The sequence below is a fragment of the Pelophylax lessonae genome (genome assembly GCF_965119305.1).
Source record: "Pelophylax lessonae genome assembly, chromosome: 3".
NCBI classification, from domain to species: Eukaryota; Metazoa; Chordata; class Amphibia; order Anura; family Ranidae; genus Pelophylax; species Pelophylax lessonae.
Genome location: NC_138770.1, coordinates 602,454,364 through 602,474,021, shown reverse-complemented (window position 1 = coordinate 602,474,021; position 19,658 = coordinate 602,454,364). Strand labels below are relative to the sequence as shown.

The window sequence follows — 19,658 nt, the reverse complement described above, 5'->3', positions numbered from 1 at the left end:
AAAATGTCAAGAAAGACCTACCAGAACAGCTGAACTTCATTTGGGGTTAATCAGAGGTACCTAAAATGATGGCAGGTGTGTACTAACTCCTATTTAACAAAAGTTTGAATGTGATTGCTTAATTCTGAACACAGCTACATCCCCAGTTATAAGAGGGTTTGCACACTTATGCAACCACATTATTTTATTTCTTTTTATCTTTTAATCCCCCCCCCCCCCTAAAAGATTTCAGTTTGTTTTTCAATTGAGTTGTACAGTTTATAGGTCACATTAAAGGTGGAAAAAGTTCTGAAATTATTTAGCTTTGCCTCTTTTTTTTTTCAAAACAGAAACCTGATAATGCTGGGAAATCAGGGTAAGCAATTTCAGTACAGGAGAAGACTCTGTACAACTGTGCAAGACTGAAAAAATGCAAATCAAGGGAAATCCAGGGTGTCCCCAGAACTATTGTCCCTGTTGGAAGATTTCCCATCTATTACTTTTCTGGGGGCAACCCAAAATTTGGGATTTTCTTTTACTTTCAATGATTATGGTAAACAGGACAAGTAGCATAGCTCCCAACGTTCCCTGATTTCGAGGGAATGTCCCTGATTTGGAACAATGTCCCTCTGTCCCTCTTTCCTCCTCATGTGTCCCTCATTTTAGTCAGGTCTTTATAGTTGTATATCAATTTCACTTTTTTTTGTAACAACATCTTTATTGGGTTTCAAGTACAGGCGGTCCCCGGGTTACGAACACAATAGGGACTTTAGGTTTGTTCTTAAGTCGAATTTGTTTGTAAGTCAGAACATGTACATTTTTAAGTGTAACTCCAGCCAAAAAAATTCATGAGGATACAGACAGCAGTACAAACCTCATACAGTACTGAGCAACTTCAGTATAACAATAAAAAATGGTTTCAAAGCACACACAATTGAATGGGAGGTCCACATGAGCTCATGCTGGGTCCCAGGGATAATACTGTACTGTAACACAGTCCTACTACAGTATCATAGAAGTACAAGTACAGGGCATGCTCCCAATACAGTGGTACAGGTAGTGGGCACAGAATAGTACTGTAATCTCACCACAGGTTCTAGACAGTAGTGGGATGCGAGTGAGATGGCAATACCAGAGTAATCACTCTGGTGAAGTCTTCTCTTGATTATTGACTTTGACACACATACACCTACCTCCTGGAGAGTGTTCTTGATCTGGCCAACTGTTGTGAAGGGTGTTTTCTTCACCAGGGAAAGAATTATTCGGTCATACACCACAGTTGTTTTCCATGGTCTTCCGGGTCTTTTGGTGTTGCTAAGCTCACCTGTGCGTTCTTTCTTTTTAAGGATGTTCCAAACAGTTGATTTGGCCACACCTAATTATTTTTGCTGATAGGTTTGTTGTGTTTTTTTCAGCCTAATGATGGCTTGCTTCACTGATAGTGACAGCTCTTTGGATCTCATATTGAGAGTTGACAGCAACAGTTTCCAAATGCAAATAGCACACTTGAAATGAACTCTGGACCTTTTATCTGCTCCTTGTAAATGGGATAATGAAGGAATAACACACACCTGGCCATGGAACAGCTGAGCAGCCAATTGTCCCATTACATTTGGTACCTTAAAAAGTGGGAGGCACATATACAAACTGTTGTAATTCCTACACCGTTCACCTGATTTGGATGTAAATACCCTTAACCACTTAAGCCCCAGAGGATTTGGCGGCTAAAAGACCAGGGGGTATTTTGCGATTCGGCACTGCGTGACTTTAACGGACAATTGCGCGGTCGTGCGACGCTGTACCTAAACAAATTTGACGTCCTTTTTTTCCCACAAACAGAGCTTTCTTTTGGTGGTATTTGATCACCTGTGCAATTTTTTGATCACGCGCTATAAACAAAAAAAAGCGTCAATTTTGCAAAAATAACAATATTTTTCACATTTTTTTATATGAAATTCCCCAAAAAAAAAAAAAAGTAAAAATCAAAATTTAACATTTTCGGCCAATTTGTTTTATGCTACATATGTTTGGTAAAAAAAAAAAAAAAAAAAAAAAAAAAATCGCAAAAAGCGTATTTTGATTGGTTTGCGCAAAAGTTATCGCGTTTACTAACAAAGGGAAAGATTTTTGTCTTTTTTTTTTTAACGCGTAATGGCGGCGATCTGCGATTTTTTTTTGCGGTACTGCGACATTGGGGCGGACAGATCGGACCCTTGACTGACATTTTTGACACTTTTTGGGTTACCAGTGACATTTCTACAGTAATCAGTGCTATATATATGCACTGTTACTGTAAAAATACACTGGCAGTGAAGGGGTTAACTTTATTTGAGAGGGAGGGGCTCCCTAGGGGCGTGATTCTAACTGTGATTGGCTGTGGCTTGAGCTGTAGGAACATTGATCAACGGTCCTACATAGTAGAACCGTATGATCAGTGTTTCTACACTGGGGAGAATGACAGGCAGCTTGTTTACACAAGCTGCCTGCCTTTCTCCCTCTCCACCGACGATCGCAGAGTGAGCGGCGGACATCGGGTCCGCCAGTCACACGCGCGGCGGGGTCTGTGAACACGCGGGAGCGTGCCGCCGGCGGCGCGTGCTCGCTCCCCAGAGCCTCACAGGCTAGTGACGTATATATACGTCACTTTGCCTGTGAGGGGCTGACCGCCGCAGTATATCTACTTGCGGTGGTTGGCAAGCAGTTAAAATAAAGCTGAACATCTGCAGTTAAAGCACGTCTTATTTGTTTCATTTCAAATCCATTTTGGTGGTGTATAGAGGCAAAAAGATTAGAATAGTGTTGATGTCCCAATATTTATGGATCTGACTGTACATTCCCCAGCTACAATAAGTACTAAGTATTGATATAAATCAAACGTTATAATAATTAGGTTTTATCTAATCGTATATTCTGTTTTTGTTTTGGGGATCACATCTTTATGCATGTTGTTTGTGTTACACTCGCTAAACGTAAGAAGAAAACCAAGAAGAAAAAAGGAGAGAGAAAAAAAAAAAAAAAAGAAGGAGTGGACTACCAAAGGTTAAGGAGCTAAAAAAACAGTACATTGGTTTACTGAAGCACTCCATCATGGCTAGTTAGGGACGGTGACCAAATTCCCTTTAGCCCAGGTCAGGAACTCCTGAGTCTCTCTTCTTTTCCCATTTCCTGTGTGAGCAGCCCTTTCAGGCTTCTGATGGAGTCTAGTTCAGTTGCCCATTCCCCAAGCGAGTGTACGGAAGTTGATTTCCAGTGTCGGGATAACAATTTATACCCTCTCTTAGGTGTTCATGGCTAGTGATATTTTGTGGGTAAGGATAAAGCATTTTTGCCAGTCCGAAGGGGAGAGGGTCTGTTGAAGGTCTTTTTCCCAATTCTGCGTATACAGAGGAAGGTCTGGATGTGCCAGCATCATAAGAATAGAATACAGTAAGAAAACCATAGGTGTAGGTGGTTCCTTCTGTATAAGCAGAGATTCAAAGAAAGTTGGTTCAGTAAGGATGTCTAGGGGTGTTAAAATAGATTGTATATAGGACAGAGCCTGTTGTCTCTGTAACCAATGCGTAGGATTACATAGAGGCATCAGGGAAGAGGAAGTTACCATTAGTGATGGGTCTGAGTGGAGGACTTGAGAAAGTCTTCTATGTTCCTGTTTACACCAGGGGCCAAACACAGTTGATTGAAAAGCTGGTAAAAAAGCCAGTGTTCCCAAAGAAAGGAGTCATGGGGCCTAGGTATTTGGATATACTGAAGGTGGGTATCGCCAGGTCCCACATATGAAGTGTTTGTCGAGTAAGATTAACAGGATTAAAAGGGTCTTTGCCAAAAGTTGGTAAGATCCATGAAAGGCCACAAATATCTTTAGGGTTCCTATGGCTCTCCCATTGTACCCATAATTTGGACGAATAGTGATCTGTCCAGTCAATAATATGTGTAAATATTGCTGCTTTGTGGTAGGTAGAGATATCAGGTACCCCAACCCCCCCCCCCCCTTTGTTTTGGTTAAGACAATGTCCTAAAACTAATTCTAGGATGTGCTGAGTTCCTGGCAAATTTGGAAAAAATCTGGTGGATTTTATCAAAATACGAAGCCAGAAGATAGATCGGGATCGGTTGGAACAAATATAGAAAACAAGGGAGGATAGTCATCTTAAGACTATTGATTCTACCAAACCATAAGAGTTTCTTAAAATAGTAGAAGGTCAAGTCCATCTGAGTTTTTTGAAGTATTGGAAGGAAGTTCAGAGAGTACAATTGTGATGCCAAGGCTGGTATCTGAATCCCTAGATAACAAATTGAGGAAGAACAAGTCTTGAAAGGAAAGTTAAGAGTTTCGTCATAGTTGTTTGAATAAGGAGCTATAGAGAAGTTCTGATTTACTATAATTAACCTTAAAGTTACTGACTTCTCCAAATGTCTGGAATTCCTGAAGTATGGCGGGGAGGGAAATATGAAAAGAGGGTAAAATTCCGCGCTGATGGATGTGAATAAGGCTGCAGCCTACCTCAAAATATAGCCCAAGAGGCTATATCAAACAATAAAAGGGTAAAGCGAGGTAATGTGGCGCTGCCTAAAAAAATGGGGACTTTTATAAAAGGTGAATAAAATATAGAAATCTTAAGAAGGTTAAAAATAATTGAAAGAAGTGATAGGGATAAATGGAAGGAATAATCGGCTAGTGCACAAATTGAAAGTGCTTAATAAACCAATAAATCAAGCCGTAAAATTCTAAATAAAACTTAACATATAGCTTAGGGTATAATAAATATATAGTGCTACTTATAGGTAAACAAATAAAGTGACTGTGCTGGAGTGCTGCGGTATGAAAGTCCAATAAATCACCCAGGATATTAAACAAATCCAAAGTAAAGAAAATAAGTCCAAATATAGTCCATAAAGTGCTTATAAATGCTGCTGTTAATAAATAAATGAAGTGACTGTGCTGGGGTGCTACGGTATAAAAGTCCAATAAAAACACCCAAAATTATAAAACAAATCCAAAATAAATAAATATGTTCAAATATAGTCCATAAAGTGCTTATACGAATAGAAATGTGCTTCTTGTCAGCCAAAGGTGAAGTGAATTGCAAACGGTGATCCAGTGATGAGTGTGGGGTAGGGAAAAAACCATGCACCCCTCCAATATATCCCGCACTCACCAGAGGTGTACACCCCTACAGGGGTAATAAGCCTTGGGTATTGGGTCTTGTGTCCTAGGGATCTCGTAAGGCAAATTCCTGAAGTGGGGATGTCCCTGGATAGGGTCAAAAATCCTCAGTGGGCAGGGTCACCATGGAACTCCGTGTTCCCGAATGGGGGGAGAAAGTCCCAGGTATCATATGAAAAAGGAAAGACCTCGATAGTGAACTACCGTTTGAATCATTTATTTAAAGTATTAAAAACAATTGTACTCACATTAAACAAGGTAATACAAGCATACGAGGCAGTAGGGGCCGCAAGTCCCTCGTTAGCGGCTACTTCCGGGACGCTACTGTAACTAGCGACCGGATCTGCGTACCAGTGGGGCGGAAATGACGTAACCACGCACGACGCGTTTCGTCACGGGAGGGAAATATGTGGTTGTATTACAAATAAAAGCATGTCATCCGCAAATAGGGCCATTTTTGCATGGAGAGAACCTACCAGAATGCCTGTGAAATTTGGGTTCTGTCGCAAGGCCATTGCCATGTGTTCCATTGTAAGAACATATAGAAGGGGTGATAGGGGGCATCCCTGGCATGTATCATTAAAAAAAAAAGGTAGAAAAAGAATAGAGCGAAAACCTTCCAATGGTGAAACCTACTTAGGGGAACAACTGGCATTGATGAGATTTTGCGCTCAAAGGAAGGGAAATCTCCCCAATGGGACACAGATGGCAGCAAAAACCTTGAAAGAGATTTTAACTATTCCATACTCTATCCAAAATGGGGGATAAAAATAAAATACAACCCCACACATTTTGGCTGTAGATATGCTTTAACTGGCTACTATTGCGCTGCTCTCCATCTTCACATTTCCTAGTTTGAATCCTGCTGTGTAAGAGATCACGGACAGCTAATATGAAAACATATTCAGGTACTTACACTAGCAGCATTTAAAAAAAAGTAATCATTTTATTGAGCAAATAACTGCATTTTTCTTCTTACTTTTTACTTCATTTTTGCGTTTGCCAGGAGTTCCCTTAGAATAGTTAAATCTCCCATGTTGCTGAGCAGTGCTGGTGGTAGACGAAGCGTTAAACACAAGGAAATGATACACTCTCAGAATTGCAAGCAGATAATCCTTAATGAGCATGAGAAACTGGGAAGCAGATCTGGAAGAAGCGATTGCAACAAATATAGTACGTATAATTGCATGTTGGTGTTCCCTCCGTCATCATGTCTGGAGAGAGCTCTGCTCATCCCCAGACTGTGGCCTGTGCCAGAGGAATGTGGGAAATCACCACTGGCAGAAGGCGGGGCCAGGATCCGTTCACTGACTGTGCTGCTGTTCTGTAGAGCTGGGCTAATGCAAAACAGCCATAGCACTACGCTACAGTGCTTACATGGAAATCACACGCCAATTACAGAACGGAGAGGGTGCAAAAAGCACCCAATGACAGATCAGCACTCTGTAACCGAACAGACAAACTTGTCTATCATTTGTCACCATTGGCTACTTAAACACCCCAGAGCTACACTGATTGCAACCCATCATAGTGACAGCTGTAACACTTTCAGTGCCAGCTAAATTAAACCCCAATTGAACATTCAGTACATCAGCTAAATACATTCCAGGGGCATCAAAACAAGAGCTGTTCCGTCTTGTAGGTTATTTTATTTTTATTTTTTTAAACAGTCACAGCTTTGGTAAAAACATCAGTACCCTGCCAGCATGCTGTAGAGACGGACCTTTGCAATCTGTGGGGAAGCAGAAGTCTCTCTGCAGAGGTCTGACACAACCCCTGCTGATTCAGACCTAGAGCTCTGCAATCATCAGGAAACATGAACTTTGCTGAATGGATGGCTTTAGCTTTGAGTCAATGGAGGCCGTGACAGATCTCAGCAGAGAGAACTGCTTCCACACAGAGAAAAAGGGTCCTTCTCTGCAGCATGCTGGCAGAAGATAGGCTTTTCTACTATGTGGATGCTTTATTAAGAAAGCACACTGTAAGACTATGCAAACCTTTTGCAGTGTTGCCAACTGTCAGTATTTTTACTGGCAGCCAGTAAAGAGAAGGCAATTTTCTCCTGCCAGTAAATGCCAGTGACCGGATAAGGTTACCAGAAAAAAATATGGCTGTGACCCTGAGCTTGGAACTTCCCATGCTCAGTTTCAGAGCCGCCCCAGACCATCCGAGTGCCTACCACAGTGTGTTCAGTAAGCGCAGGCAGGGGGCAGGTCTGGTAGAGGTGCCTGAGCATGTATTGTGATGTCATGGTGCAAGGAGGTTGAGCAGAGGTGCTGTAGCCTCACATGCAAGTCTGAGGGACTGGAAAAAGGCAAGCCGGGAGTGGGACTGTCAGTGCTGTTTGGACTGAAGGGACCACCCAGCGTGGAGAGAAACTGTCACTCAGGAGTGGATGTTTTGTCTCAGCTAGGTGTCATTGTCACCTTTGCTGCTGCACACTGCTGTCAGCGTCATTGTGGGAGTCAATTTCATGTATGTGCGACTGCCCATTCTAATTTCCTAAAACTTTGATTTTGTAACTTTTGGAAATGTCAGTAAAAATGTGGCTGTGCCAGTAAATTTTGGGTGGTGTGTCAGTAAATTTCAATTTGATAGGTTGGCATCACTGATCTTTTGTCTCAATATACCTGGAATGGGAATAGCGGATTTAAACTGAAATTTCAGTTGGTCTTTACAGGCATTGGAGAACATTTTCCATTTAGATCTTTTTAGCACATAAAATGAACCTATATATTTACCCCTAATTCCCCAAATTGCACTGTTGAACATCTAGATTATCCATCTATAGATTGAGCAGTACAATCTGCAACTCTGCTAAATGTCTGCTGACATAAGACCAATTAGCCACATAATATGCAAATGCCAATCAGGCTGAACTAATCAATACTTGCACAGAAATAACAGTAAGGGCTCGTCTACAGTATGCCTTGTTTTAATGCACATCTTAAGATACAAAGTGCCCATTTTGAATGGGCTGGCAGTGTATCTTAATCCCGAAAATATTAGATAGGCCACCCCTTTTTTTTTTTTTTTTAATGCGGCGCGCCACAACATGTGCGTGGTTGAATTATTTGCTACTGTAGGAATGCATTAGGGTCCTGTCCTAAATTAACAGCACCACTACACACCACAAATAATGCGTTGGGAGTAACATGTGTTACTGCAACATGCAAGTCCGAATAAAGCCTTAAACACAATTACTGTACAGCAGTGAATCAGATCCTGCATATAGTATATAATGATCATATATAGACGTTTCATATATTTTCCATGCTCAGCAGGACTCAAGCTGGAAATGCAACAGAGAGCTTGAAGACATAATTGATGAGCAGAGTGAGGACTTTATCAATGGGCTCTTTCATTGTCCTATCACTAGGCAAGTCAGTGACCAAGCTGTGTTACTTACCTTCAGCCCAAAAAGATAGCTGGCCCGGCTATGTTGTCCAGCAGGGGTACCCAAATAAAGACAAAAAAAGTGATACAAGAAGCTAGAGCACTTTACTGGCATCACCCTTGGCTGCATAGCACACCGGAGGCGTGTGAATGACAAGGAAAAATCTTTTGGCAGCCAAGACAGTTAACATACAACTATTTTAAACATGCATTTTGTTGTTTACCTGCGATAAGCATGTAAAACAAGTCAGCAAAGGAAGTTTTCTGCTCTCTAAAGTTGTCTCTTGAAGGAAGACAACCCCCCCCAACTTATTGATACTCACATGTGCTGCACTTACCATTCGATTATAAGGGAGCAGGAGACCCCCTTCCTCTCAGGATGCTATACTAGGTCCTGGGCCAATCATCAGGCCAGAACATTGTGATGTGAGAGAGGGAAGGAGGTAATCAGCCCTGTGTCAGTTCCGACACAGAACTTACACAGACACGCAGCATACACAGGGATTTACTCAGCAAGACTTGTTTATTCAGCAAAACCATGAATGGGCAAGGTAATCGTGTCTAAGATGCAGAAGAGGAGGAATGCAAAGTAGAGAAATGAAGATTCAAATCCTTGAACCTTAGGCTGGCAGTTAGAGGCATGCAGACACTGTTCTAATACAAGCGTGTAATAATAATTATAATACAAGTGTTTTCCAAAATAATAGTGGGATTATAAGATCAGTTCAGATGCGATAGGTCGGACTCCTCTCCAACAATCAGCCAATTTGCAGAGTGTCACACTTAGAACAACTCACCTCACCAAAAGCTCCTCTTCCTATTACTTTCAAGATTTCAAAGTCTTCTTTGTGTAGCCGTAGTTGCTTCACTTTATGGGCAAATGGTTTGGCTGGAAAAAAAAAGAAGAGAAAATCAGACTACTATTGTTATAACAACTCTATGGATTTGATTTACTAAAACTGGAGAGTGCAAAATCTGGTGCAGCCGCTCATTGTAGCCAATTGGCTTCTAAATTCAGCTTTTCAATTAGGCTTTGACAAAATAAAACAACCTGGAAGCTGATTGGTTTCTATGCAGAGTTGCACCAGATTTTGCACTCTTCAGTTTTAGTAAATCAATCACTATGAGTTGGTGTACATATAGCAATAACATAACAATCACACTATGGTAATCATCAGATCAGGACGCCTCCAAATATCAATGGAAAAATTGTGGAGGTGCCTCTAGACCAGTGCTTGTTGACTTGCAAAGTATAGGGGGGCCTCAGCTGTGACCGCTATCAGCACCCAAGGCCTGCACATAATGTTTAGTATATGAAATACTAGGTAAGATGGTCAGAAACAACAAGTATACTATAAAAAATGATAGACTTTGGACATGCTACACGTTTGGTGGAAGATTGGAAACATGCTAGAGAAGACAGTGAGAGTGGGGACATGTTATATGAGGTGAGTGGGAATCACTGCTATACCCCTTTACAAACCAATGCAAAAAACGAAAACAGTAAAGTTAGCGCAATTTTTTTGTAAAATGTAAAAGATGATGTTACACCAATAACAGTGAGAGAATCGTGGTCTTTATTGTAAGAAAAAAAATTGCAATTCTCTTTTTATTCAGAATCGTGCAGCTCTAATGCAGGTCAAATATAAGCTGGAAAAAAAAAAACACACATTATATGAGGTTTTCAGGCACACGGGGTGCCTATTTAGCCCCTCTGAATGCCAGAACTCCTGGCAGAAAAAAGCTATGTATTGCACACACATCCATATTTGAGCGTTAATGCATTTTATTGGCCTAAATTTAAAATATTCTGACTATTGGAATGCATTAACATGAAGACTAGATGCACCAAGGCGTCTAGCATTTATCTGCGTTTAGAAACGTTGCGCTTTTTTTCTGCTCTTCAGCTGCTCTGCTAAACGTGCCTTTGATGCTTTTTTCTCAGTCTGTAAACGTCCTCTAAGTCCTGGTTCACACATATGGTATGTCAGACATCGCATGTGATTTGCAGCGCACTGCTCTGCAAATCACATGCGATTTCTGTGCGTTGCGAATTCAGCCATACAGATTGTATGGCTGAATTTGCATCACATTCGGACCAAAGTCGCACAGGACCCTTTTTTTGGTGTGCATCAGAATCGGATCGTATGGGTGTTCACACCTATGCGATCTGATTCATGTCCGAACTGACAGTTCGCACTGAGATATGCAAACTGATCTGGGGGTGTCATTAACTTTGTATTTACACCCCCAGTAATTTGCATATGGCAATGTGAACTGCCTGCGAGTTGAGTGCGATGCGGGAACCCGCAGTGGATTCGCAGGGTTCTCGCATCGCATATGTGTGAACCGGCCCGCTTCTCTGCCTTTTGGCTAAGATCAAGTGTAGTATCTGTTCTTATCAGTGTTGGAATGGAACCTGAAGGTTAGTATCGGTGGTGGCCAAAGTTAACCGGGGCGCTCTGGGCGTAACTGGAGGACCGGAGTAGGCCAAACCAGAGAAAGCCGGATGGTTCCAATGCCTTCCTGATTTGAATGGGTCCGCCCCTGTCAGTTTGAAGGGAGCGGGAAAGCCGGTTTCGCCAATTTTCCGGTTAGTACTGCTCCTGGATGTGATTGGTAAGGAATGGCGGATGGTGGTGGGGGAACCTTTCCTCCTGGGTTGAATCTGGCCTTACAAAAGGCTTGTCCCCAGTTGAAGGCAGGTTCTCCCTAAGCTGTCTAAAATTCTGATGCCTCCTGATGGGATAGGGCTACACTCGGTCTGGCCTTTGGGCCGGGATAGAAAAAGCCCGTAGTGTATGTGCCCCTGGGGTGGCAGCCCAGGGGTGCCTTAATTTCTCACCGGTGAGGGGCAGCTCGCCTGAGTTATTTTGGCACCTTGGTCACTGCACTATGCACACCTTTTTCGCACCTGCCTGTTGGGACAGGCCTTTTGGCTTGCACCAGAGGAATTTTTTATTCCGGCTGGAAGGCCTGCCTTGGTTCCTCACAGGGCACCATAGCACTTTCCCCACTTCCCCTTCCCCACTCTTTGTTTTGTTTGTCTCTTTTTCTTTGTAGTTTGTCACCTGCACTGTCACCTTTGTTTTCTTTTTTTGCACGACTTGTATGGTGTGGGTCCTCGGGCCCTGCCTTGAGTCTTGGGAGGGGGTGGATATGGCCTTTTGGCTCAGTCCGCCCTCTCCCATGGGGTCTCCCTTCGGGGGAGCCCCACTTAGTACTCGGCGGGGGCTGTTTCGGCAGTCCCCCTGAAGAACGGGGTCGGTCTGGTTTCGGCCAGACAGACCATGAGTACCTTAAATCCCTGTCAGGAGTCTTGCGCCCCGGGGGATCGAGGTTCGGGTCCTACCTCTTCGGAGGGAAGACCTTTTGTTTCGCACACCCTGTGCACTTTTTGTGTTCCTCACGTTTGTGTGTGTGCACTTTTTTATGCACCGGGTGGAGTCTTTTGAGTGTGTTTCACACGCTACGGGCTTTAAAAGAAATCTGTTCTTATCAGTTGGTATGGAACCTGATGGTTAGTATCGGTGGGGGCCGAAATGAACCAGGGCGCTCCGGAACTACCGGGGGACTGGGAAGTAAGCCCCATCAGAGAAAGCCGGATGGGTCCATTGCCTTCTGATTTGAATGGGTCCGACCCTATCAGTTTGAAGGGAGCGAGAAAACCAGCTTGTCCGACTGGTTAGTACTGCTCCTGGATGTGATTGGTAAGGAATGGCGGATGGCGGTGGGAGGGCCTTTCCTCCTGGGTTGAATCTGGCCTTGCAAGAGGCTTGTCCCCAGTTGAAGGCAGGCTCACCCTAAGCTATCCAACGTTCTGATGCCTCCTGATGGGATAGGGCTACACTCGGTCTGGCCTTTGGGCCGGGGTAGAAAAAGCCTGTAGTGTATGTGCCCCTGGGGTGGCAGCCCAGGGGTGCCTTAATTCTCACTGGTGAGGGGCAGCTCGCCTTGAGTTTTTCGGCACCATGGTCACTGCACCTACACACTTTTTTAAGCACCTGCCTCTTGGGCAAGGCCTTTTGGCTTCGACCAGAGGAATTATTTATTCCGGCCGGAAGGCCTGCCTTTGTATTTTCACAAAGGCACTAATTCACTCCTCCACTTCCCCTTCCCCACCTTTTTGTTTGTGTGTTTTTTTTCTTTGTGGTGTGTCACTTCACTTTCACTCTTCTTTTCCTGCACAACGAGTACGGTGTGGGTCTCTGGGCCTACCTTGAAAGTCTTGGGAGGGGGTGGACATGGCCTTCTGGCTTAGTTCGCCCTCTCTCATGGGGTCTCCCTTCGGGGGAGCCCCACCCAGTACTTGGGGTGGGCTGTTTCGGCAGTCCCCCTGGAGAACGGGGTTTGCCAGGTCTCGGCCAGGCAAACCATAGGAAGTACCTCAGTCCCTGTCAGGAGTCTTGCGCCCCAGGGGATCAAGGTATAGGTCCAACCTCTTCGGAGGCCAGACCATTTTCGCACACCCTGTGCAGTTTTTGTGTGTTCACGTTTGCGTGTGTGCACTTTTTATGCACCGGGTGAAGTCTTTTGAGTGTGTTTCACACGCTACGGGAGAAAAAAAATGTGTGAACCAGCCCGAATATGTTTGTAAATGCCTATGAGTGCGTGGATACATAGGTTTACAAAGAGATGCTTTTTACAGGCCGGAAAAAAAAAAAAAAAACACTCGAAGCCTGTGACGCCGGCATTTTGTAAGCTCTGTGTGCATGAGGGATAAGGTTCGATAAGATTATGAGCTCTTTTGAGCAGGGCCCTTATAACCCTCTTGTATTTTATTATATTGTAACTTTACTGCGTCTATATTGTAAAGCGAAATGCAAACTGTTGGCAAAATATATAAATCCTGTATAATAATGATAATCGGATGCGTTTATCACTGCAATTTTTATAGAGAATTTAAATCGAAAACATTGTTCAAGTTTTTGGCAGAGTGGGGATGGGTTTAAACTTCTGCTGGGTTTATATTGCTGCTAGGATCACAACAGGTTAAAATAAGTAGGGGAGTACTTTAAATGACTACATAAGGAGAGAGTTCTACAATTACAGATGTTCTGTTGCACTTGGCACCTAATGACATCTCTGTTCATCTGCAGGAAGTTTCTAGCATTGCAGCAGTACCACATTAAAGGGTGAGCTGTCCTTTTGCTTTCAACCACTGATCCAATAACTCCACATTGAGTCACAGACTCTCCAACAAGTAGGCAGATCTGGAGCATTAATCTCTCAGTTACTGCATACATGTTCTGGGTCAACCACTTGGAACACAATAGGAAAGATTTACTAAAACTAGTGCACACAGAATCTGGTGCAGACGTGCATGGTAGCCAATCAGCTTCTAACTTCAGCTTGTTCGATTAAGCTTTAACAATAATGCCCCTTTCACGAGAGCGGTTAGATCGGGTTCGCCCGTCTGTTTTTCAGGCGGACCCGAATGGACCCTCAGAGCCGGTTCACACTGGGGCGACTTTTCAGGCGACCTGGTCGCCTGACAAGTCACCGTGGGTCGCCTGCCATAGATTAGCACAGGACCCGTTCTAATAGGAGCGACACAAGTCGCTCCGACTTAGAAAAAGGGTCCTGTACTACTTTGGGGCGACCTGGAGCGACCTGCATTGACTTCAATGATATGAAGTCCGTGCATGTCTCTCCGAGGTCGGGGTGCGCGCTGTGCACCACGACCTCACAGGTCGCCCCGGGAAGTCGGGTCGCCTGTATGTGAACCGGCTCTCAATCTCCTCTATGGAGTGGCGTATGTAAACAGACTTGTGTCTGTTTACACCCGCCTACCTTCAATCTGATCTGATAAAAACAAAAGGAAGAGGATCTGTTCCCCTCCATCTGGCTGGATCAGATTGAAGGGCAGTCGGGTGTAAACGGTTAGTCAGTCTTCATGAACTTGTCATCCGCCCACTCTGCTCAGCAGGGAATCGGCAGACAGATCCCCCGCTGAGAAAAAAAAAATGGATCCGGAAGGGGTTCTAAAGCCTAGGAGCTGATTGGTTACTATGCACAGCTGCACCAGATTCTGTGTGCTCCAATATTAGTAAATTTCCCCCAATGAAGCCTTTGAACCATTATTAGCACTGGGCATTCAGTATTTTCAGCAATGGCAGCACTCCATATATCTCTCCCAAAACCGGCTTCTTACTTCCTCTGACCAGCTATGGAGATTGCCATGGCAGACAAAAGACATGACAGTGAGCTGACTTGATGCAGCTTAGTCAGACACAACAATGAATGGAGCTGCAGAGATTAATTCAGATGTACAGCTTACACTATCAGGAAAACGCAGTCTGCGGTGAGAAGGTGAATGAAACGAGCCAGAGGAATACTCCTCATTGACTGCAGCTTATAATCAGCATATCTCCATCTGCAGTCTCTGAGAAAATATGTTGCAAGGCAGGCAGGAAGGAAAGTCAGGTTCTGTTTTTCTCTTACATTATAAACATTTAATGGTATTTTGGAAGAATGGTTTGTAAGCCCCACTTACCCATTTTAGCCAAGCCCTACGACCTTTATGGCCACCTTGAAGAGGATGTAGTAGAGTTTGGTGTCACTGATAGTGTAAACAAAACTCTCTACTAAACCAATAAAAAACTCAGTAGAGCCTTTATAAAATCAAAAGCTTCATGCACATCTCATTTCCATCACAAATCCCAAAAACTAGGAATGCATTGCTAATTTTCTAAACAACAGTACGTGAACCAAAAAAGTATATGTGAACACGCACAAAAAGTACTCTTAGGGTGTGCCTCTGATCCACCTCCCAAAGTAGTAGGGCCCCTCCCTGACCCCCTGGGGCACAAGGCTTATAACAGGAGTAAGGCACACTCAGGTCCGCCTAGCCAAAAGGCCTAGTGGACCCCTCTTCTGATAGTCAGCTGAAACCAACCACCAAGTACTGGGTGAGGGGGTTCTCCCGCTGGCAAAAAATTAGATTTTTTTACTTACCGTAAAATCCATAAATCATAACTATTGGGTTCTACTTCCTCCTCCAGGAGTAGGACTAGGCTTATCAAGAAACACTTGGCTATGCCCATAGGCCATCCTCAGCTGGTATATAACCCCCCTCTATGCTCTAGGTATTCAGTTTAGTAGCAAGCAGTATTAGAAGTAGCAAAACTGAGGGGTGGGTGCTGTGTCCGTCAAACTCAGAGAAATGGATTTTACATTAAGTACAAAAATCCCATTTTCTCTTTCGTTCTTGGACAGAAACAGCGTTCCAATAATCATGACTACTGGGATGTCCAAAAGCAGTGCCAAAAGGAAAATGAGGGGTGGTAACCCAGGGCTAGACATAAGAGTTGATGAATGAGTACCATGTATTTTATCATTTAATAAAGCGAAAAGTGAGTTACAATACTTCACTATTGGAGTCTCTCTCTTCCTTACATTTATCTGGATACCTTCCCTTAAGGCCCGTACACACGAGCAGATTGTCGGCTGAAAAGATTCGGCCGACGACCGATCGGCCGATTTTCGGCTTGTTAGTATGATGCTTCTGACAGCCGACAGCGCACTTTCGGCCGAACAGAATCTGTCGTGCAAGCATTAAAATTTTTGTATGCCGACACCAGAACGGCCGATTGTTCGCCAGTCAGTACAGATTTCGGCCGACAGACAGCAGATTTGCAAGACTGGGCATGCTCAGAAAAGAAAAAACACAGGGTAAGTTAACCATCACATGACATCACTTCTGCAGTCGGCGGACAAAATTCGTGTACAGTCTTTTGCACTTTTCAGCGGACATGACAGCCCTGGGACAAAAGACGGCCGATCGTTCGGCCGACGATCGGTACGTGTGTACGGGGCTTTACTCTACTGGATCGGCATATCTATGAGGACCTATTGCCTATGAATTATTATGGTGAAGAGTATGTGAAAGGTCTACTCTGGAGAAAGTGGATATCTGGTTAACTGTTGGAGGGACCCATAGGAGATACCCATTACGCTGCTTACCCCTGTAGGGGTACTATCCTCTGGTGAGTGCGGAATCAATAGGAGGGGAGCACCAATTCCTTCATTGAGCACCCCCACTTCTACAGATTACCTGGGATCCACTTTTTCTTACACCTTTTGGATTTTACTCGCACCCGTTTGTGGACTTTATTGGGATAACATTTTCATATATATATTTTTACATATTTATTGCTACGGATATATAATGGAATTTTATGGGACATTGCCTGAGGCTATCTAATACATTTATATTTATATTTAATTTTTTGGAGAATTCTATTCACTCTAAGCACCTTATATGCACTTTATGTGAGCACTATCTTTAATATATGTATTTTATTTGATCACTATCAATTTTAGTAACATTTCAATTGGTTTAGTATTTCATTTATTGATCGCTTTTATCACTGTGCAATTTAATATTTGGTTTTAGATTATTTATTGCATAATTTGGTGTGTCATTTGTTACTATAAATTTACCAGCACTTATTACTATTTCCAGTGATCACACACACATAATTATCACTTTTAGATCACTTGGTTATTTTTAGAAATGATTTACTAATCAACTTACTATTTATTCAATTTGGATCACCCATACATAGTGATTACCAAGAGCACTTGAATTTTTCTAGGAATTATTTATTTAATTTAATTTATACACATCGCACTTGAAATACTTCTGGCACTTTATACCACACTCCATATTTATATTGGATATATACTGATCTACTAACAGATTTATATAGATATTTATATCCCTTACCCATTTTTATCAATAATACTTTTTGGCAGCGCCAATTACCTCCACACCCACCCATATGTTCCAATAATCGTGACTACTGGGATGACCAAAAGCAGTGCCAAAAGGAAAATGAGGGGTGGTAACCCAGGGCTAAACATAAGAGCCCTAACCAGAACACAGGAGCATTAAACGAGTCACAGGAGCTCCATCTGAAAATTTTAAATTTAAAGAAAAACACACCTCAAGAGGGAACAACCCCTCCTAAAGAGGAAGTAAACCCTCCTCTGACACTTTTACCTATAGGTAAGCCTATGATAAGGCTTACCTATAAGTACTGTAAACATCTCCTAAACATGTACCGTTTAGGAGATATTTACCTTACATGCAGCCAGTGACGTCACTGGCGCATGCGCTTCAGAGCCCCGTGCCGTGACTGTCGGCTCCCGCGCGCGTGCAGGGGAGTGACGTCACCGCGGCTCCGGCCAATCAGATGGCCGGATGCCACGATCCCGGAAAACGGGCGACTGGACATGTCGCCCGTCATACAGGTAAGCGGGCGGCACGGCGGGGGCTCGTCCTAAGGTATTTCATAATGAGCTAGTATGCGATGCATACTAGCTCATTATGTGTTTCTCTTACAGGTTGCAAAAAAAAAAGTTGTATGGGTTTACAACCTCTTTAAGCAGCAGCCTGAAAAACGTTGCGGCCGAAAGAAGCATCTGCAGATGCCAAAGTATCTACTTCCTAGAATTTTGTTAAGGTATGTAGCGACGACAAAGTCGGAAGGCCCAGGAAGTACTCCGCCGTGACAGGGAAAGGAGGAACCTGACCTTTAAAAGAATAGGCCTGAATCAAAGTCTGTCTGATCTATCTGGAGATGGTAGCCGAAGAAGCGGCCAGCCCTTTCCATGGTCTGTCCGTAACCAAAAAAAGCGAGTCTAACCTCCGAAAATCGCACAAACCGCATCCAAGGTATGCAAAGCAAATTCCTTGGGATGAGCTGGCTTGGGACACAAGGAAGGCAACATAATGTCCTCATTCAAATGGAAGTCAGAGACAACTTTGGGCAGGAATGACAGACAGGGACGAAAAACCACTTTATCCCTATGAACCACTAAATAGGGACTATGACAGGGCAATGCCGCCAACTCCGAAATCCTGCGGGCCAAGGTAATAGCCATCAAGAATGCCACCTTCTGGGATAACGTAGGCAAGGGAATCTCATGAATATTCTCAAATGGAGGTTTCTGGATGACCGAAAGCACTACATTTATGTTCCATAGTGGCAAGAGAGACTGTACAGGTGGAGCCACATGTCGAACCCCCTGAATGAAGGTACAAATTAAAGAGTGCGTGGCTAGGGGGTCACTGAAAGAAGATTGCCAAGGCAGACACCTGCCCTTGATGGTACTCAGGGCCAACTTCTGCTCAACGTCCCTTTGAAGAAAGGCAAAGACCTTAGCCACAGAAAAGGATCAGACACCTGCCCTTGATGGTACTCAGAACCAACTTCTGCTCAATGCCCCTTTAAGAAAGGCAAAGATTCGAGCCACAGAAAAGGATCAAGAATGATCGCTAATCGATTCCCACCAAGAAAATGTATGCTTTCCATGTACGATGGTATATCTTGCTGAAAGACCACTTTCTCGCCTTCACGATAGTAGGGATCACTGATCCAGACAAACCTCTATACCTCAGTACCTGGCTTTTAAAAGCTAAGCCATTAAAACCAGCGACTGTAAAGCAGGATGGTAGATTAGCCCTTGGGACAACTGTTCTTCTCGGAGAGGAAGCCCCTAAAGCACTTTTATGGCCACCAGAATGATTGGAAAACCCTCATCCTTGTTTCCTCGCAGGAACCACAGAAGAGGCTTGAGCCGAGGATTATACTGGCATTACCGTACTCCTAGGACACCTGCGGGGTCTGCCTGAGAAAAGGTGACTTCACCACAAACGTCGGTATCCTATTGTGGAGCCAAACCTGCTGAAGGAGCTGCATGCAAGTCTGTGCAAACAGAACTGTCTTGAAGGTGGATACCGCCAGACGCAGAACCTGCATGCAAGTCGGGAGAGAGAACTGTCTGTGTGACAGCAGCCGGTGAATCACAGCCTGTGGTTCCTGAAATTTGTCCAGAGGAAGGACCACTCTTAAAATCAGACCTAGGTATTTCAATTTCCTGAACAGGGATAGGGGGGGCCTTAGGTAGTTCGGACTTCCCCTGAACCTTTGCAGGAATTATCTCCGCACAAGAGGATATGGGCCTAGAAAACCTGAAATGGACAAACTTTGCCACCCTTTTTTGGTACCCCCAAAAGAATAATTTCGTGGATCCTCGTGACACTCGCGAAGGAGGAAACCAGCGAAGATGTCCCCGCACCCCAATAATGGATGAGGGCAGACCTTAATGC

The 19,658-nt window shown here is 43.7% G+C and overlaps 1 protein-coding gene across 5 annotated transcripts in view; it reads right to left on the bottom strand.

Moving 5' to 3' along the window:
- CDC42BPA (CDC42 binding protein kinase alpha) overlaps positions 1-19,658 on the bottom strand; it is a 459,430-nt gene that overhangs the window by 295,606 nt on the left and 144,166 nt on the right. For all 5 annotated transcript variants that reach the window (XM_082251633.1, XM_082251634.1, XM_082251637.1 and 2 more), the window contains exon 2: positions 9,337-9,428. In XM_082251633.1, the coding sequence (XP_082107759.1) occupies positions 9,337-9,428 (92 nt within the window). The remainder of the gene's footprint in view (positions 1-9,336; positions 9,429-19,658) is intronic.